The 20929-nt window shown below is 39.6% G+C and overlaps 1 protein-coding gene across 1 annotated transcript in view; it reads left to right on the top strand.

Annotated features, from left to right (window-relative positions):
• Positions 1-318: 318 nt before the first annotated feature.
• The window catches only part of Tax1bp1 (Tax1 binding protein 1), a 71133-nt gene continuing 50522 nt past the window's right edge, over positions 319-20929 (top strand). Inside the window, exons 1-3 of the mRNA XM_057779718.1 lie at positions 319-451; positions 7015-7183; positions 16149-16251. Coding sequence (XP_057635701.1) covers positions 7022-7183; positions 16149-16251 — 265 coding nt within the window. The 5' untranslated portion in view covers positions 319-451; positions 7015-7021. The remainder of the gene's footprint in view (positions 452-7014; positions 7184-16148; positions 16252-20929) is intronic.

Genomic DNA, 20929 nt, shown 5'->3' with positions numbered 1-20929 from the left:
TTATGGCAACACAGGAACATGATGATTCATTCCGTGGTCGTCCCAACCGTTCTTGGGGGTTCTCTATATAATATTTAAGCAGATGTATTGGCTCAGACTGATATATTTAAGACCCAGGTCGCCTCTGAGCGATCCTTTCCGCCTCGCTGGCAAGTCAATTAACTTGTCTTAAACGGACTGTGTTGTGTGATGACTACATAACTGAGCGAAAGTCCCAGGAAACAAGCTGTCAGGAAAACCACCAGGAGCCACGCACAGCGGGCCGGTGGGGCGTGTCCTCAGGGAGCATGCGCAGAGATGGCGGCGGAAGCGAGTGTTCCTAGGGCGGAAGTGACGCGACGCCGGCTTTCGGCTTAGAGGCAGTGTAGCCGGTCTATACCGGGAGGCGGCGGTGGCGGCGGCTGCTGTTCTTCCGTGCGCGGCGGAGCGCGCCGGGCTGAGGCCCTGACGGGTAAGGCTTGCGGGGGGCCGCGTGCCTGGCGGGGGACCTGGCGCTCGCGTCCCGTCTCGGCCGTGGAACCTAGGCCTGGCGAGTGTTGGGAACCGTCTCCGTGGTGACGAAGCTCTCCTTCCCAAGGACAAGTTTCTCCCGGGCCGCGATTGTGACGTGTGCCTGACCTCGGGGTGGCGGTGGAGTGGGAAGCGCGGCGGAAGCGGGCGAGCTAGGCCGCGGCGGACCTAGGGGAGCGTCTACCGGGCAGGAGACTAGTGGAGCGCCCCGAGAGTGGCGGACACTAGGCCGCGGCGGCTTGGGGAGGACCCAGCCCTCTGCTAGGCTAGTCCGACTGTTTTGGTTTGAGTAACTTCTGGAGGAAGAGGCGGGGACTCCCTGCGCCTCCCGATTTTGTGTTTACGTGTTTTGGCCTGATCTCTGGCTTCACTTGGCCTAAGAGATTAGTTGAGTCTTACTGTTTGGAAAGCAGCCCACCCCTTGGAGCTTGGAGAAGGCTTTAAGAAATCTTGGGCAGAATAAGTTCGTTCTTTTCCGTCTGGACCGGATTTTACGACTCCGCCCCCTCGCCCCACCCCGTGCCGAAGTTCACGGGTGTTTGGACAGGTCCGAAGGTGCTATACAAGTTCCTGCTAGTGCTCGTCGCCCTCAAACTGTACTGTTAGAACTTAGCTGGCGTGGACGCATGTATTTCTCTACTAAGAAATATGAGGTGCAGTTTGTTCTTCAAAACTTTGTTGGAAAACGTTGTGGCATTTGACCATGAAAGATTTCTGGCTTTATAGTTAGAAATTTAGATGGAAAAGTTTTCATCACTGCTTCCTGCCAGCGGTAAAAGTTTTTGATCAGTATACGAATACATACTAATTAAAATTGTAGTATTCAATCCAAGAACATTTGCAAAGGATTGTTTGAATAACATTTCGTTAAAGAGGACTGGTTGTGGGCTTATGAGCTTTAAGGTGCTCGCCAGGTGTGGAGAAGAGGCTGAGGCCAATCGCTCGCCTCCATTCTGTTCTAAATGGTCAATGTGATCTCTGTGCGTCCCTTCCAAATGTTAGGATTACAGGCAAATGGCACCACTCTGAGTTTAAGTTAGAGTTCTGCAGGAATGTATTTGGCTGTGCTGGAAATCACTTGCTAATCACCTTCCCCTGTCCTCGTTAAATTTCAAATACAGTCCTATTGTATTACTTGTTTTCAAGCTGTTACATTAACCGCAGCCATGTGTGTGAAATGTAACCAGTGATTGTTTTCTAGGACAAAAATAACATCTTCACATTATTAGTTGCAACTATTAGAGGATACTGTTTAGAATTTTTTTAAGACTCACTTGATGTGTATGAGTGTTTTGCCTGCACTTATATATGTGCACCACATGTATGCCTCGTGGCCACAAGTCAGAACTTGTCAGATCCCGTGGAACTAGAGTGATGGATGGTTGTGAACCACCATGTGGGTGCTGGGAACCTAACCTGGGCCCTCTCTACCAGAGAGCAACAAGTGCCCTTAACTACCGAGCCATCTCTCCAGCCCCTAGAATGCTAAGTTTTTATGTTTGATCCTATCTATACGTTTATAGTTCTTTAGAGGAATAAACCTTACCTGTAAGGTTTATTTTTACTTTATTGCGCACTGTATAGTCCTGGCTGTCCTGGAACTCTTCATGTAGACCAGGCTGGCTTTGAACTCAGCGATCTGCCTGCCTCTACCTGCCTTCAGAGTGCTGATATTAAAAGTGTTTCCCACCAAACCCAGCTTTACCTATAAAGTTTATTGGATTGTTTTCTTTTGGAATGGCTGTTATTCACTAATGGCTCTAGAGTTTATATTGTTTGAAATAAGCCTTAGGAGAAATTACAGATTTCCTGTCCCCTAATACTTGTGGGCCAAGAACATAGTATTTTAGAAATGGACTTATAAAAAGTTAAATCAGATGTGATGTTTTATCACCTGGGGATTCTAGCATGGGAGGTTTAGTCAGGGGAAGTGTCCTGAGCTTGAGGACAGACTGGACTACAGCACATAGAACATAGCCTTTCTCAATACAGAAAACAACTACGGTTGGGTGGCACCTGGGCAGAACATAGGGCTACTCAGCTATGAAGGCTACTACTGGCGATAGAGATGTTTCAGGAGTGCAAATTTAACACGGTCTTTGTGTCTGCCTCCCCGAATGTTGGCTGATAACATATTTCTGAGAATATGGTATTTGACAAATGAGGCAAGAGAGCTGAAGAGTGAGTAAGGGAACTTACTGCCTACCAGGCTATTTTTATCCCCCTTCAGATGTTTCTGAACACTGAACAAATATATGTAAGAACAAATGTGTGTGTGTGTGTGTGTAATGTTTTTGAGACAGGGCCTTGCTTTGTAGCTTTGATTGGGTCTGTAATTTACTATGTAGACCAGACCTCCTAAAACTCAGATCTGCCTGCTTCTATTTCCTAAGTGCTGGAAAGGCCCCTATTTTTGTAGCTGAAGATGTTTAAAAACATTGGCTGTCAACCACTATCTTAATTATGGCACTTTGCAAAGGTACAGAGTGTTCATGCAATGTTTTCTGTTGAAGGAAGTTAGACATGGGGCTTTTTATTGCCAGTTTGCTTTTATTGACTTTATTCTTGAAATTTAATGACCATACACAAAAGGACTAGCAGTGAAATTAAGAATTTTTTTGCTGTTATTTTTGTTACCCCAACTCCCAACACATTTGTTTTTTCTTCTGGAGTTTTTAAAGCAAATGCTAGAAATCATGGCTTTTCACCTGTAATTATTGTAGTAGCTAAGTGATAATTAAAAAAAAATACTTTGTCTCATACAGAGATTTTTTTTTTTGAAGCTTAATCGGTAGAATAGGTGAATGCCTAAATTTAAAAAGCCAAGTCGGAATTTTTATCTATCCATCCATCCATCCATCCTGAAATAGGGTTTCTCTGTGCAACAGCCCTACCTGTCCTGGTGTTAGCTCTGTAGACCAGGCTGGCCACGAACTCACAAGATTCCTCTGACTCTGCCTTCCAAGTGCTGGGCTTAAAGGTGTATAACACCACTGTCCCCACTAAAAAGCCTAGTTTTATTTAACTTCATATGGAGCTACTGGAAGAAACAGTACCACACAAAGCTGTCCTGTTCGGGGCTTGTAAAAGCCCAGGAGCAGTAAGTAAAGATGACATTGAAATACTTTCCTCTTTATAATTTTAGCCATTTACTTAGCTGAATGCCTACTAGCTCTTATTTACCTTTTCTGTAGATATTAGCGAATTCTAGAAATAATAAAATTGGGTTTTAATGCAAAGATGTCATAGAGCAGTGGTTCTCAATCTTCCTAGCGTTGTGATGCTTTAATGCAGTTCCTCATGTTGTGGTGACCCCAACCATAAAATTATTTTTGTTACTACTTCATAACTATAATCTGGTACTGTTACAAATTGTAAATATCTGTAATATCTGGAAATACCTGTGATTTCTGATGGTCTTAGGAGACCCGTGTGAAAGTGTTGGTTGACACCTAAAGGGGTCATGACCCAATATTGAGAACCACTGTCAGGGTGTAGTTTACAGCCTGACACACATAAAGGAGTTGTGTGGTAGGAAGCGTTCACTGTAGCATTTCAGGCATTGATTTTTAGACGTAGATGTCAGGCCCTTCAATTAGTGACTGGGAATTTTTTATTTACCTTTGGCCTCCCAACTTACTGTACTGTTTCTGTAGATAGGCTTTAGAGACAAGGAGGTAGAGTCTGGCATGGTGAAGTTGCCTGACCGTCCAGCTAAGCAGGGCCTGTTTGCCCTGAACAGTAGTGAGGCTCCCCTTCCAGGCATTACCACATTGTGATGCGGGGGCTTTGCACTGGGCTCTATGCTTTTGTGACTTTGGCATTCTCAGTGAATTCCAATATTTTTAGTAGCTTTCTTGTTATTTCAGTTTCTTTCTTACCTGTGGGAAGAGTGAAGCAGACTTGCTGTGTAGGAGTGAATGTTTTTTTTTCTAATTTAAAATTAATGATTCATGTTGTATTTATCCATGCTTTGCTGTGTTTTAATAAAGGTAAAAAATAAACTAAAATAATAATGATGACTTTTGTAAAATATTTCCATAGCTTTAATAGCATTGATTTTATATTTCTATTCTCCTAAGGAAAAAACTTAGGGCTTCATGTATGCTAGGCAAATACTCTATCAACTTAGTACATTCCCAGATCTTTGTGTGTTAGTGTGGAAGCCAGAGGTGGATGTTAAGTGTTTTCCTCTGTGGTTCTCCATCATATTTATTTTGAAGATAGTCTCTCTTTGAACCTGGAGTTTGCTCATTCAGCTTGAATGGCTGGCCAGCAAGCTCCCAGGATGTTCTTGTCTTTGTTCCCAAAGTTCTGGAGTTTACAAGTATGTACCTGGGGATACGAACTGAGGTACTGATGCTAAAGCAAGTACTTTACCCACCAAGCCGTTTCTCCAGTCTCCTTGTTTTTTATTTTTTTGATTGGTAAAAGTGAGTTTGGGCTGGGTGGTGGTGGCCCATGCCTTTAATTCCAGCACTCCGGAGGCAGAGGCAAGAAGATCTTTGTGAATTCGAGGCCAACCTGGTCTGCAAAGCAAATTTCAGGATAGGCTCCAAAGCTACATAGAGAAACCTTGTCTTGAGAAACTAAAAAACTAAAAAAACAAAACAAACAAAAACAAAATACAAATAAACAAACAAAAAATGAATTTGGGGGAGGGATTTTAAAATGAGGTTTATATCAACATGATCGTTTAAAAAATAATGTAAGGACTTACAGAAATGTAAATACCTTGAGTTATCAACTTAGGATTATGCCCCCAAAATTAAATTATTTAAAGATATTCTGCATAGCTTGGTGGAAAGTAAATTGGATAGAGTAAATAGAACTTAATCTTGCCTTAAGTTCAGAGATCTGAACTGGTATCCAGTTTAGATGGTGTTTTAAAGTATGTGCTCCCCCCCCCCCCCGGCTTCTAGGTAGACTTCTTTTATAAAACCAGACAGTCCTTTTTTGTTGTTGTTGTTTTTGGTTTGGTTTTTTGGCTTTTTTGGTTTTTATATACCTAAATATAACCTGCTCGGTCTGTGTAGTATCACTTTTATATATGTTTTTAGTTACTGGCTACTTATTTTTCATAAGTATGTGCATAGGTAAAGTAAATGACTACTAAAAGTTAAGGTAGGTTTTGTTTTTAAAGAAAATATTAAATATTAAACCCAGAAGAAAAGGATAATATCGATACAGGTAGAGGAACAACTAAGATTTTTTTTTTTTTTTTGACACAGGGTTTCTCTATGTAGCCCTGGCCATCTTTGAACTCACTCTGTAGACTAGTCTGGCATCAAACTCACAGAGATCCACCTGCCTCTGCCTCTCGAGCTGGGATTAAAGACATGAGTTACCATCACTGGCAAGTAGGATTATTTTAAGTAACCAACTGAGAAAGTTTACATACTTACAAAGTTAAAAAAACTGGTTTTCTATTTGGCTGCATAAAGAAATAAGGGTATTTAGAGAGACTGGGGTAGGAGAGTGTATATATGTTGCATGTGTGCAGAATCACTGTGGTTTTTTTTTTTAAAGACCCTTAATGGTTCTAATGTGAAACAAGGATTGAGAAGTAATGATCCAGGATATCACAATACTGGGTGAGAATGCAAGCAGAATGTTAGCACCAGGGTAATCCAAACTCTAAAATCTGGGGAGGGGAGGGAGATGGGAAGGCCTCAGTTATGAGGGGAACATGGCATTCAGGGATTCTGTACAGAAAGGAAGAGTTAATTCAACAATACTTAATTAAAATACTGATAATTATTTTTAAATAATTTATTTTTATTTTTATGTGCATTGGCGTTTTGTCTACATGTATGTCTGTGTGAGTGTGCTGGTTCCCCTGGAACTGGAGCTATAAACAGTTGTAAACGGCCATCCGGGTAGTAGGAATTGAACCTAGGTCCTCTGGAAGAGCCATCAGTGCTCTTAATGGTTAAGCTACCGTTCTAGCCCCTAAAATACTGATACTTAACTGTTTGTCCGTCATCCTTCTTTCTCCCTTCCCCCCTCCGTCCTTTTTTCCTTCCCTCCTCTATTGCTAGAGGCCAACAGGTTTATGTTGGTAGCGTCTACATTAAAATACTGATGATTTCTTTGATTTATATTAGAATAGAAGCAGAGGGCTTGGCTTTCCAGGAGAGCTGCATTGTATAGAGTTGAATTTGGTTTTGAGACAGATCTATTTTTTACTTTTACAGTCACTATAGCTTCCTGAATCATACTAGCTTTGTTTATTAAATTTTATTTTTGTATTTGACCACATTTTAAAGGAATATTTCTCATGTTTAAGACATGCAAATATTTAAAATTAGAATTGACAGCTATATTTGTGTGTGTGTGTGTGTGTGTGTGTGGTGCTGGGGTTGATCCTAGGGCCTCATACATAAGGAACAAGCTCTGGACCCACACTGAGTTGTATCCCAGTCCCAAAAGTTACATAGGTTTTTAAAGTGTAAGTTTATTCTTAGCTGACAGTGTTTAACTTAAATGAATTTTTCTTTTCAGATTCACAATGACATCCTTTCAAGAAGTCCCATTGCAGACTTCCAACTTTGCTCATGTCATCTTTCAAAATGTGGCTAAAAGTTACCTTCCTAATGCACACTTGGAGTGTCATTACACCTTAACTCCATATATCCATCCACATCCCAAAGACTGGGTTGGTATATTCAAGGTAGGAAAAGCTTCTGAAAATGTTGTCTTCCTTGTCGATTATTTTTATTTTATCTTTTTAGAAATTTTATTTTGTGTGCGTGTGTATGTGTATGTCAGTGGGTGTACATGCCATGGTTTGTGTCTAGTCAGAGTTGGTTTACTCCTTCTACCATGTTTGTTTTGGGGATTGAACTCAGGTCATCAGGCTTGGAGGCTGGCACCTTTACGTGAGGAGACTTCTCTATAATCTGCATATTTTCTCCTTATACTAGCCTTTCTTAACAAACACTATTAAAATTTCAATTTTATGCCAGTAGTGGCAGAAGCAGATGGATCTCTGTGAGTTTGAGGCCAGCCTGGTCTACAGAGTGAATTCTAGGACAGACATCCAGGGCTACACAGAAAAACCCTATCTTGAAAAACCAAAACCAACCAAACAAACAAAAAGCCCAACTGCCCCCCACAACCCAAAAGGTTCAGTTTTGTAAACATCACTGTGAAACACTGTAACACTGTACATTCATTTAAAAACTGAAAATTTAATTCCATAAGTTTTCTTCTCCGTGCTTAAAAGATCCAATTTAGCTAAGATATTTGTGAAAACTTGTAAGTAGAGGCTGCTCTTTCATTCCCAACTGCCCAGACCCGAATAATGACACAAAAATTATATTAATTACAACAGTGTTTTGCCTATTAGCTCAGGCTTCTTATTAACTAGCTCTTACATCTTAAATTAACCCATTTCTATTATTTTATATTTTGCCACAAGGTTTGTGGTTTTTTTACCTCTTTTTTTTTTCTTTTTTTTTTTCCTAACCCTAACCCTAACCCTAGTTTTTTTACCTCTTGATCATATGGCTGTTACATGGTGTCTGCCTCCTTTGGCAGCTACATGGCATCTCCTTGACTCTGCCTACTCGGTATCTTTGTTTGGATTCCCCACCTAACTTTACTAAGACACTGGTCAAAACAACTTTATTCATTAACCAATAAAAGCAAGGCATATACAGAACGAGATCCCACATCATCTCCCCTTTTCTGTCTAAACAAAAGGAAGGTTTTAACTTTAATGTAGTAAAATTACATATAAACAGCAGTTAACAAGCGAGAGTTACAGTTGTAATATTTAATCTATTTGTATAAGGCAAAAATTAAAGAAAGTATTTTGTCTCATCTTTGTGAATCTAAAGTTTTGCATCTAATTTATCTTTTATCATAACTAAGGAAAACTATTATCTGTCTTCAACTCCATCAAAGACTCCAGAAGGATATGATATTACCTAAGTAAACAGGTAGTGCATTGTAAACAATTTCCAAAACTCTAGAACTGACAGACACTTCTCACTGCCTGGATAGTTACCAGTTCTTCTGTTATGTTGGGGCATCCATCTTCAGCCTACAGGCCCATAGTATCTGGCAGACTTTTTCATGAAGCAGGAAATTTGAAAGACAGTTTCACCTATATTGGCAGTTTGTCACTCACTTTCTTCTGTGTCCTACAGAATGTCTGACAGACTCTTTCATGAAGCAGGAACCCTGAAGGACTGTCTCACATTTTGGCTAGTTCAGAAGTCATTTTTCTGTGGGTACTGCATGTCCAGTTTATACAGCATACTGTCAAGTAGTCCAGGCAAGAGCAGTTTCTTGCCCAAATGGCTAGCCTTGTCACATTGAAGGCAAATTCCATGAGAGTTTCTTCAGTGCCCATCAGCCTCTTGAAGTAGATGTTGTCGCCTGAAGCAGACATGTCTCATTGTTGAGAAAAAGTATACGTTCTTCAAACCTTTTAAATGCCATATTCTGTAGGTCTTTGTTGTGTCAAAGTTTATTTATCTAACTGGAATGTATCTCTATATATCTAGAAAACCAAACATGACTACAAGTTTTGACTATTACAAATCTATACATTACATTTTTAAATAAGCTGCACAAACAATACATTAAACGAGCAGAAATACATATATACAGTGTAACATATCAACCATAAATTTGTATCAATAGACCAAAGTCCATACCAATTTAAAGTATTCATTTCTAGTTCATATTCACCTTTAAATGAAAACAAACATTTATAAAACAATCATTTTGGGAATTTGGAAATAGTTTAATCCAAGATTTCTCCTGCTGTTTGTTGGGCTAAGTATTTTTAGGGTTCATGGAGACTTTTGAAGGGGGTCTTGTTCTATCAAATCACATTAGCCTTGAAGGAATCCACATGGTCTCATCTTTTGTGGAAACAAAAGCAGAATCTCTTTTCCAAAGTAATATATCTTTAGACTCAAATTTTGAAGTCAAGATACCTTTAAAATATATTAGGTTAGTAGCCTTCAGAATCAGATGTTTTTCAGCAGCGAATTCATTAATAGTCAAAAAAAATCAAAAGAAAATACAATAATACACATAATCCAGATTTTCTGTATATATTTCATCTTTATGTGTGCCTTAATTTGTTTTACTCCTTTAATCTATGACTGTATGTATACTCTTTCTTCTCTCCTAAGCCTTTGTACATTTACCCAGAGGTCTTTGTAATCTGAATCTATCTTATTGTGTATCTGTAATCAATTTCTGACCAGGAGAGGGTTTTTTTTTTTTTTTTTTTTGTCTTTTTTTTTTTTAAATGCTAAGCAGGCATGACTATGATTAATGCTGTGTCTTTGCCTGTTGACTCTGCCCCATCCATAATGGCAGAGGTGTGTTCACAGCTTCTGTGAGCCATGCTCACTGCCCCAACTCCAGGGATGCAGCGGGTCTATGTTGCCATTAAATAAATTGTAGTGTTCTTCTCACAAACCCCAGAAGGTGCAGGACCTTCTGAAAGAGCCAGAGCCAGAGCCGTTTGTGTTGCCAGCATAGACCAGGAAACTGGCTCTTAAAGAAGCCAAGCCTCTGCTCACCTCCAGCAAAACTGAACCTATCTGAAAAAATGCAGCTGCTAAGAAGCTGTGCTTAACTCTTTCCTTTGTGTCTAGAACTCCTTCCCAGACTCTCTCAGGTTTTATGTGGATGTAGTTACCTCACATTGGCACCATTTTTAAGCAGAGATTACTCTATCATTCCCAGATGCCCAGATCTGAATAATCACATAAAAGCTTTATTAATTATAACAGTTTGGCCTATTAGCTCAGGCTTCTTATTAACTAATTCTTACATCTTGAATTAACTCATTTCTGTTATTTTATATTTTACCATGAGGCTTGTGGTTTGTTAACCACTTGATTCTTGGATTGCTACATGGTGTCTTCTTGACTCCGCCTACTCTTCTATATATCTCTTTTTGAATTTCCTGCCTGACTTTACTCTGCTAAGCAATTGGCCAAAAGAGCTTTATTCATTAACCAATAAAAGCAACACATGTACAGAAGGACTTCCCACATCAAAAACTTTTTAGACTCATTCTGTGTGTGCACAATCCCCAGTTTTCTGTACTGGGGATTGAACCTAGGACTTCATGGGAAAGTACTGTACAAGGAGCTGCATCTTCAACTCACAATCTTTTTTTTTTTATTCTAAATTTTCTCCCATTTCACACTTAAAGAGGGAGAACCCACTCATTTCTTTAGATTCTCAAATTGTCTACTGTCTTTAGTCATTTGTGATTGATTTTGTACAGCTATGTAGCCATGTAGTGCCTCTTGTTATGTATCACTTAAATACTGCTCACACTGTAGTTGTCCTATTTTTAGGTGACTATGCCATTTTACTAGAGAGAACAGTAAATTCTTTGTTGGCTGGTTCATATAGTCATCACTGATTTTTCATAATATTTACTTGAAAATTATGCTTCAGTGGTTGCTACTTTTGTATTCATGGTGCTGGAGGTTTCTATAGTTTTCTGGCTCTTTGGAACGTAGTAGAGAGCAAACACTGTCATGACTAGTGAAAGCAAACACACATTATGATTTCAAAATGAAATTTGGATTAAAATATGATTGTCTCATCTGTATAAATTAAGTAGCAAGAAAGAACAAGTTGGCACATTAAGAGTCTAGAAGTGAAAGTCCACCTGATGGAAGGCAACAAAATCGTATTTGCATCAAACAAGGTGTGCTTTCTTCTGGTGTTTTGAGACAAAGTCTACTCTGTACCTTGTGTGGGCTGGAATTCTCTGTACACCTTAGGCTGCTCCAAAAAGACAATTCACCCTGCTTAATCCTTTCAAGGACTGGGATTACATGTATAGGCCACCATACCCTATTGAATCCTTCATTCTTTGACACTCCTCAGTAACTAGTTTGAGATTTACTTTATGTCCCTTAAGGCACCTCAGATTCCAAAACCAGAGTCATTGAAGCATTTTATGAAACTCTAGTGTTAGTTTTGAATCTGTGTAAGATAGCAGTATTGAGGTAATAATACTGTTTGAGAACTGGGGTTTCCTGAAAAAATAGGTCAGGTCAGAGAGAAATGTGATTGAAAGAGAGGGAAGGATTCCTAACAATGACATAAGCTGGAATTATAGGTGTAAACACAGTGCTGGGTTGAACCTTAAATTTTTTCCCCCTAACATTTAGTGACTTTTCTGTGTGTGTGTATTCTGCCTTTATGTATGTGAATTACAATTTTGCCTGATGCCTGAAGAGAACAGGAGGGGGATCAGATCCCATGGAACTGAGTTATAGAAGGTTGTGAGCCACCATGTGGATACTGTGAACTGATCCTGGTCCCTGTAAGAGCAGCAAGTGCTCTTTACCACCGAGCCTTTTTCTAGCTCTCTTTTTGTTTTTTTGAGACAAGATGTCCTGTAACTCAAGAAGCCTGAGCCAGCTTCGGGCTCACTATCCAGCTCTGACTCACTTTGAACTCTTGATCCTCCTGCTTCTGCCTCCCAAGTGCGCTCCTACTTGGGATGTAGAAGCAGAGGATCAGGAGTTCAAGGCCAAGCTTCAGTTATGTAGCAAGTTTGAGGCTAGTATGAGACCTTCTCCTTAAATATGGAGTCGGGTGTTGAAGATGATGAAGTCTTAACAAGACTAAGGCTGAAGTTGTGGATGATGGCTTTTGTAAAACCCAGAGGTAAAGCCAAGGGTGTCAGTGGCCAAGTTCTGTTAACTAGCTCTCATTACCCCCACTTTGAGGGCATGCGTGAGCACGTATTGCCAAGAATCCCAGGTGCAGCCCACAAAATGCCAAGGTCCAGAGCCCAGGTTTTTGCTCCAACCCCAGCTCAGGCTCCCAAAGGTGCTTAGGCCTCCATGTGAAGATCTCTGCCATTTATTTTGAGGAGTCTTGTGCTATTTCCACAAATCAACCCGCTTTGTAGAGACAAAATTAATTGCTGTGGAGAGTAGATCTAAAACTGCTTGTTTTATTTCTTCTCAAAACCTTTTGTTGGAGCTGGGTGGTAATGGCGTATGCCTTTAATCCCAGCTTACAGAGCTAGTTCCAGGATAGTCTCCAAAACTACAGAGGAACTCTGTCTTGAAAAACCAAAATCAAAACAAAACAAAAATACCTTTTGTTGGAAGAAGTGCTATGAGCCATCCATAATAGTATGATAGAGGTGCCCTCTGCATTGTATGTTTTGGCTGAGACATCTGCAGGGATTCTTACAGGACATCCCTTGTATGACATCTTACTTTCCCCTGCTCAGAAGACCTTGGACAGCTCGATAATGTTTCTTTTTGAACTTATCTTAGTTAAAGAATAATTAGAGCCTGTTTTGTTTTGTTATATACTGGATCTTGCTATGTAGTCCAGGCTGTCCTCAAACTCACTGTAGCTCAGGTAACCTCAGCCTCTCAAATTCTGGAAGTTTATTAGACCACCGTATTTTACTATTTTGAATTTTTTAATTTGCTCATTTTCTTTTTCATATACTGTAAGTTTCAGCTGCTACTTGCACAAATACGTTAAGACTCTGTTTCTTTCTAGAACTTCTCAATGAATATATTCTTGCCTGTTTGTTTGTGAGTCCTATAGTATTATTGCCTAGGTTGGCCGAGAATTCACAATCTTTTCTCAGCCTCATTAGTCATGGGGTTAAAGCACCCTGTTTGCTATTTTTATTAATAAGCTCCTTATGCTCAACCCCTTTTTTCATATCCCTTTTTATTTCCCTGACTCAGTTATTATTAAAATTTTATTTATTTTAGTTAATTTTATGTGTACATGTGTGCTAGTGCCACTGTGTATGTGTAGGTCAGAGGACAATTTTCAGAAATCCCATCTTACCGTGTGGGTCTCAGTGATTGGGTTGTCAGGTTTGGTGGCAAACCTTTTACCCATTGAACTATCTCTCTGAACCTTATGCCCCCTCCCCCCCCCCAGGGTCTTTGTCTGGCGTGGTGGCACTCACCTTTAATCTCAGCCCTCAGTAGGTAAAGGCAGGTGGCTCTCTGAGTTCTAAGATTGCCTGGTCTACATACTGAGTTCCAGAACAGCCAGGGTTGTGTAGAGAGACCCTGGCTCGAAACAAAAACCAAACAAAAGACTGTCTTAGTGCAGCCTACATAGGACGGCACATATTGCTGTGTAGTTGATGTTGGGCCAAGCTTTTAGAATCTTTATTCTGCTTAAGTCAGTTGTGGAAATCCTCTTGTGAATTTTTCAATTGAGTTATTGTATTCCCCATCTCCATAAGTGACTGACTGACTGTCTCTGCCTCTCTCTCTCTGTTATACTTCATTGTTTTTGTAGAGTTGATTACTATATAGTTTTTTGGGAGTGCACTGAACTTCATTAAAAAATTATCTTGGATTGTTGGTCAGATAATACATTAAACTCTTATTTCTTGAGGTTATTTCAGCTTAATGTTGTGTCTTAAGATTTATTTTCTTCCTTTGGACCTCCCATTCTTCAGAAGAATTTTCCCATTTTGTGAATTCCATAAAGTAGCCTCCTCTTTGATCCATCTGTACAGGAATGATTTGCACCATATACTCTGCCCAAAGGTTGTTAAGTCTTTTACTGGGATGTATTGTGGCCCCTTTGTGCAATTTCCCGACCAGAAAGTGTTGCCTGTTTCAAGACTTTTGTTCTCTTTCTCCCTCTTGTGTCTGTCTGTGGTACTGCATGTTCTCTGTTGCAAGGGGCTGTTGAACAGTCCCTTTCCCACAGTGCTTAGGCACCCAAAGTATCCTGGTTTTGTCAGTACCAAGCTAGGTGAGGCCCAGACTTGCACAGTCCATCACAAAGTCAAAATGTTAGGTGCATGTCCCACCCTTTCCCGACCCCCGCAGTTGTGCCTACTGAGGGGAAAGACCTCTGTGGCTGTTAGAAAACAATTCTTTTTTTGTTCTGCAGTGTAGCTATTCTTGAACTTTAGCTCACCTGCAGTGCTTGTTTTTGTAATGGGCGTTTGGCGTCCTCTCAAAGGATTTTCTGGATTATGCCCTGTTAAATCTCTGGCTGCCTGGGAGCAGAGTGTGGCTGTTATTAAGTCTCCTCCGTGTTACTGCACTTTGACTTTCACTCATAGGGTAAAGGGTGATTTTTTGAAACAGTTTGTGTTTTTCTCAGTGAAGACAAAAGAAGAACCATTTTTGGTCTGTCTTATTTAATTCTGTCAGGAATTAAATACTCATTGTGCCAGTATTGGAAGGAAAGAGGTGGAGTTTCAAAAGTTATAAAGAGCCCTCTATTCTGCCAGGAAAAGAGTGAGGAGCACATCAGTGGCTAAGAGCTTTGAACTCTAAGTTCAGATTCAGTTAGCTCTCATTAATAGAACACAGCTCAATATTATTTTTTCTGTAAACTGAGGTTAATCAAAATCGTAGGACGTGGGGTTGGTGAAGATAGCTCATAAAATAACACCAAGGTAGGCAGCCTGAGTTCAGTCCCCAGAAGGAAAGATGTTTGTTGGTATGTGTACACAAGACATTTGTGTATACAGACACACATCCATACACTAAAGAGAGCCTAGGGAAATCCTAGAATATGTAATCTAAGGCTGTGTTGGGTGTATAGTTTTATGTAATGTTGCTAACAATATACTTGCTTTAAACTTATCTCTAATTATACTGTATAATTTTTTAGAAAACATAATTTGAAGTCTGTAGTGTATATATTTAAGTTGAAAATATTACATGTATTTAATTTCATTATATATTTGTTGTGTGTGGTGCTGGATTATGTAAGGACATTTCTCATGAGTGCACAACGTGCTTTGAACATCTTTTCTTGTATACCTCCAGGCTGAAAATGTTGTTAGGTGAAAATATGTTATTAGTAGGTGGTGTAAATGATCTCTAAGAATGTAATTACTTTCTCTATCCAATATTTATAAATTGCTTTTAGGCAAAACTTGCGTAGGTGAGAGATCAGTGGATTTAAGTTACAGGAAAGTGTCTGCATAAAAAAAAAAAAAAAAAAAGAAAAGCAAACAACAACAACAGAGCCCCTAAATATGAGGTATAAAGCAATGTTACTAAAAGTCTACAAGGTGGGGGTTAGGAAGATGGCTTAATCAGTAAATTGCCATAGTTGACCTGAATTTGGATCCTTAGCACCCATGTCATAAAGCTGAGTCTACATGTCTGTAATCCCTATGTTGAACAGACAGAGAAAAGAACATCTAGGGTTGGCTGACCAGCTAGTTTAGCCAAATTGGTGAGCTTCAGGATCAGCGAGAGACCTTGTCTCATAAATCAAGGTGGAGAGCAATTGAGAAAGACACTCAATATTGACCACTGGCCTCTCTATGGTTACATGTAAACCTCTGCACACACAGCACTCACACAAATCTACTGTGTCTAGTGGCATAAATATTTTAAATAAAACAGAAGACTTTGTGTGTGTATGTGAATTGTCTTGGAGAAATTAGATAGCACGTTGCATTTGAATATATAGTAGAAACGTCATTTAATTTATGTAAATTGTTGCATCTTTAGGTCACGGTAAATCAAAATTGGACACACCTGCTAACAACTCTAGATTTGTAAGCGTTAAATAACATATTTTAACTTTAGGATGTAATACAAATGTTGTATCTAGCTAATATTAAGATATTTACTCAAATCCCATGTTAAATTTTTCTCCTTTAGGTTGGCTGGAGTACTGCTCGTGATTATTATACATTTTTATGGTCTCCTATGCCTGAACATTATGTGGAAGGATCAACTGTCAATTGTGTACTCGCATTTCAAGGTCAGAGCTAAAAACCGAAGGGCTTGATCAAGCTAGCTGCCTGTATTATTGTTGTTTGTTTCAGGCGTGTCTAAATGAGTGTCTTTGTTGAGTGAAAATCAGGTGACTGTAAATACCAAATGTAGGGCACATAATGTTTTCATAGCTACTCAGAATGCCTTTCTTTTTTAAATGAAGCAAACTTGGAATTTCTTAAGAAAAGGTTTTGATATATGTCTTAACTAGGGTTACCATTGCTGTGAAGAGACCATGACCACGGCAACTCTTAAAAAGAAAACATGTAATGTGAAAAAGAAAACATGTAATGTGGTGGCTTGCTTACAGTTAGAGGTTCAGTCCATCATGACGGAGAACATGGCGGCATGCAGGCAGGCATGGTGCATGGTTCTACATCTTACAGCCAACATGACGTTGACTGAATTGTTGCACTGAAGTCACCTTGAGAAAAAAAGACCTCAGTGCCCACCCCACAATGGCGTACTTCTTCCAACAAGACCACACCTCTGTTGGGGGCCATTTTCTTTCAGATCACCACAGTACAACACAATTTATATGTAAGTATTAGGAAGCAAAGGGAGACAAGTAAGAGGAAAGAAGTCTATATTCTCACACAAAAGCCGAGGATTGTGCACTTCTAGGGAAAAGTATCGACCAAGGATGAAGTTCAAGTTGCCCCAATACTCATTCATTTCTACTTTCAAAAGACCCTTTCATTTATTCCAGCTTTTGACTTGTCACTTGTATCTGTGAGGGACATAAAGCTAGCATGCCCTTCTTTCAGGGCTGTAGTCTTCTTCTTTCTGGCTCCTTTGGGATTAGTAGTTCGTAGGAATGTGTATCCATGGCTTTAACAAGTCCACTATTGTGTTTACTAGCAGCAGCTTAGAAGAAAAGGAATATGACTTTATTTATGCACTGAGGAACAGTTCCTGAGAGACTTTCATCGTGGGTCCTTAGACCAAAGTTACTCTCAGTGAGAGTAAAAGGTTTTATTGTACTATGATTGTGCTCTAGATGAACTATAGATAATGAACATGTACTGTGTGTCTCAAAAGATAGGATAAAAGGACACTTATCTGTCTTTTCTATTGCTGTATTGTGAGCAAAGCAGCTTATACAAGAGTTTATTTTGGGGGCTTACAGTTTCAGAGAGAGAGAGAGAGCGCCCATGATCATCATGTGTATAGAATGGTAGCAAACAGCACTGCAGCAGTCGCTGAGAACTGAGACAACACAAGGCAGAGAGAGCTAACTGGGAGTGGCAGAACCTTTGAAACTTTAAAGCATGCCCGCAGTGACACAACTCCTCCAATAAAGTCACATTTCCTAATCCTTCCCAAATGGTTCTATCAGTTGAAGACCAAATATGTAGATACATGAGCATACGGGGGCCATATTCAGACTACCAGAGTCACACACATACATGTATATTTGTATATATACATGTATATATTTACATATATACATGTATACACACACATGCAGAGAGGGAGAAAGAGAATAGGAATGAATATGAATGTTGGGTTTTTGCTGTAGCCAAGGCTAGCCATAGACTTGTGATCTTCCTGCTCAGCCTCCTGAGTGCTGCTGGGGTTTATAGGCATATAACACCGTGCCTGGCTAAGCTGGAACTCAGATAAAAAATGTATGACATGGGCCTGTAATACTAGAACTTCACAGTTAAGTGGGAAGTGGATTCAGAAGTCAGAAACTTGAGCCCTGCCTCTAAAATACAAGGTGGAAGAAGAGAACCAACTCAAAACACACATTCACAGGCTTTTTTTTTCCCCCCACAAAGTATAACATTTGTAGTATTAATAAAGATAAGACTTGGGTTCTCAACTGTTATTTAGGGGCTGGGAGTGTAGCCTAGTGGTGATGTACTTAGCATGTACAAGACTCTGAGTTCAGTGCTCCACACTTGCCATCAGCCAGAAACATGTTTATGTCTCTAGTTAATCTTTTTTTTTTTTTTTTTTTTTTTTTTTTTTCTGGATTTTTTGAGATAGGGTTTCTCCGTAGCTTTTTTGGTTTTTTGGTTCCTGTCCTGGAACTAGCTCTTGTAGACCAGGCTGGCCTCGAACTCACAGAGATCCGCCTGCCTCTGTCTCCTGAGTGCTGGAACCAAAGGCATGTGCCACCACCGCCTAGCCTCTAGTTAATCTTTTAATATATATATACACTTTAAAAAATTCTATGTAACATTTCAATTTATGAAATACTATTTTTGAAGATGTATTCATCTATTTATGTATATGAGCGCTCTGTCTTTATGCACACCTTTGTGCACACTAGAAGAGGAAATCTAATCCCATTATAGATGATTGTGAGCTTCCATGTGGCTTCTGGGAATTGAACTGAGGACCTCTGGAAGAGCATTCAAGTCCTCTTAACCGCTGAGCCGTCTCTCCAGGCCCTATATATGGACTCTTTTAAGATGATCAAATTTAAACATGTGCTAGAGCTCGTTTTGTTACATTTCATTTTTTTTCTTAAAAGATGTAAATTTATTTCTGTTCGATCTGTCATCTTTATCCCCACCCTCCAACAGGGTTTCTTTGTGTAGACCTGGCTGCCTTAGAACTCAACTCTGTACACCAGGCTGGCCTCAAACTCAGAGATACACCTGCCTGGTGTGTACTACCACTGACTGACCCTCTGTCTTTACTGTGATTTTTTTTTTTTAAAAAAATTACTTAAGTGAATTTGTTCTAGTGGCTAATACATTTATTAATGACTTAGCAAATATGTCAAACACATCCAATTTATTTGTCTTTACCTGAAGACATTTTTCTGGATGTCAAGCACAGGAACAGTAAAGAAGTTTTACAAATTCAGTAGTGCTTTTAGTTTGAGTTTTATGTGTATTTTACTGAAGACTGATGGCACATTACAGATTGACTTATTTTTTTACTTGGTTGTACTTAAATTGTAGCACTGATTGAATACATTTATTTGAAATACTTTTAAAGAAGATTATTGTAGTGAGTGCTGCGGGCCTCTTCCCACAGCCCGGCTCATGGTTGCCTGGCTAGCTTATGCCCCAAAATAACGACACACAAACTCTATTCTTTTAAACACTGCTTGGCCCATTTCTGTTCATGTATGTAGCACCCCAAGGAGCGCTTACCGGGAAGATTCTAGCCTACGTCCATCCTGGGTCAGAGCTTCATCGCATCTGCCGGGGAGAGGGGAGCATGGTGCATGGCGTCTGCTCCAGAGAGCAGAGCTGTCGAGTCTGAGCTCACTTCCTCTTCCTCCCAGCATTCTATTCTGTCTACTCCACCCACCTAAGGGGTAGCCTATCAAATGGGCCAAGGCAGTTTGTTTATTGACAAATGACCTTCCTCCATCAGATTATTTTAGGTAGTTTTTTAAGTTATTATACAAGAATATCATCTATATTGTAGGATTTTTCTTTCAAATTTTTTAAAAAAATCATTAAACTATGTTTGTATGTGTATGTCTGTTGAAAACATGGAGCAGTCAGAAAACAATTTAGAGGAATTGATTCACTCCTAATATATGGGCATTGGGATTGAACTCAGGTTGCCAGGTTTGGTTGTCAGGCTTGGTGGTTAGTACCTTTATTAACTGAGCCATGATTCTGACCCTTTTTGTTTTAAAGGTTGATTTAATTTTCTGTGTATGGATGTTTTGCCTGCATATAGGTCTGTGTGTCCAGGTGAGTGATTGGTATCCAGAAACCAGAAGAAGATACTGAATCTCATGTAACTGGAGTTAGAGATGGTTGTGAACCACCATGTGGGGGCTGGGAACAGAGTCCATGTTCTCTGCAAGAGCAGCAAGTGATTTTAGCCAGTTGCTGAGTTGCAATACTTTTAATTAAAGCACACATTTTGCTTAGGTATTAGCAGTGTTTCCATTGATGCTCCCTTCCTGCTGACCAACCCTAACCCCATATTGCATATATTTGTCAAATCTTAATCTCCTTGGTGTCTTGTCATCTTTGAGGATTACCCTTGAGTGTGTCTCATTTGGGATTAATTTGCTGTTTTCTCACGGTAATACAAAGGTTACCCATTATGGGGGGAGGGTGTCATAGTCTGTGCATTGTGTCTGACAGTGCTTATACACCTATTGCTGCTGGTGTTCATCAGATCATTGATGCCGTCTGGACTCTGCTACCTTAAAGTTAGTAGTTTTCTCTTTGTAATGAAACAGTGTTATAGAGTAAGCTACTTTAAAACTATGAAAATATCTTGCTTCTCTTTATGTTTCAGCCACAAATTTCAGTATCCCTCAGTACATTTTTTTATGAGCTATTATTGTGTTTACTAAGAAATGCACACAGTTTGTACCTTAATTAAAATTATGTTAGAGTTATCCTTTTCTGTGAACTCATTTTTTTCTAAGAAATCGAGCCTGATACTAATTTTAAAGATTGTACTCTTTAAAGTAGTGAAGTAGTTGTTGAAATTGTTCTGGTGTTGGCCCTTAGAGCCTTCAGTTGGGTGCCATTTTTTTTTCTGCTATGCCCTTTTATTCTTTCAAATCTGTTTTTGAGGGTCAGCAAGATGATGAAGCAGGTAAAGAATCTGATGGCTAAGTTTGCTTCCTGGGACTCACATGGTAGGAAGTTGTCCTCCGACCACCACACGCTCTTCACACAAATAGATAAATACAAGTCAATTTTTTTTCTTCTCCGAGACAGGGT

Source organism: Chionomys nivalis, chromosome 1, assembly GCF_950005125.1.
Source record: "Chionomys nivalis chromosome 1, mChiNiv1.1, whole genome shotgun sequence".
Classification (NCBI taxonomy): domain Eukaryota; kingdom Metazoa; phylum Chordata; class Mammalia; order Rodentia; family Cricetidae; genus Chionomys; species Chionomys nivalis.
The sequence above is the reverse complement of the archived record's forward strand: the minus strand, read 5'-3'. Positions and strand labels throughout refer to the sequence as shown.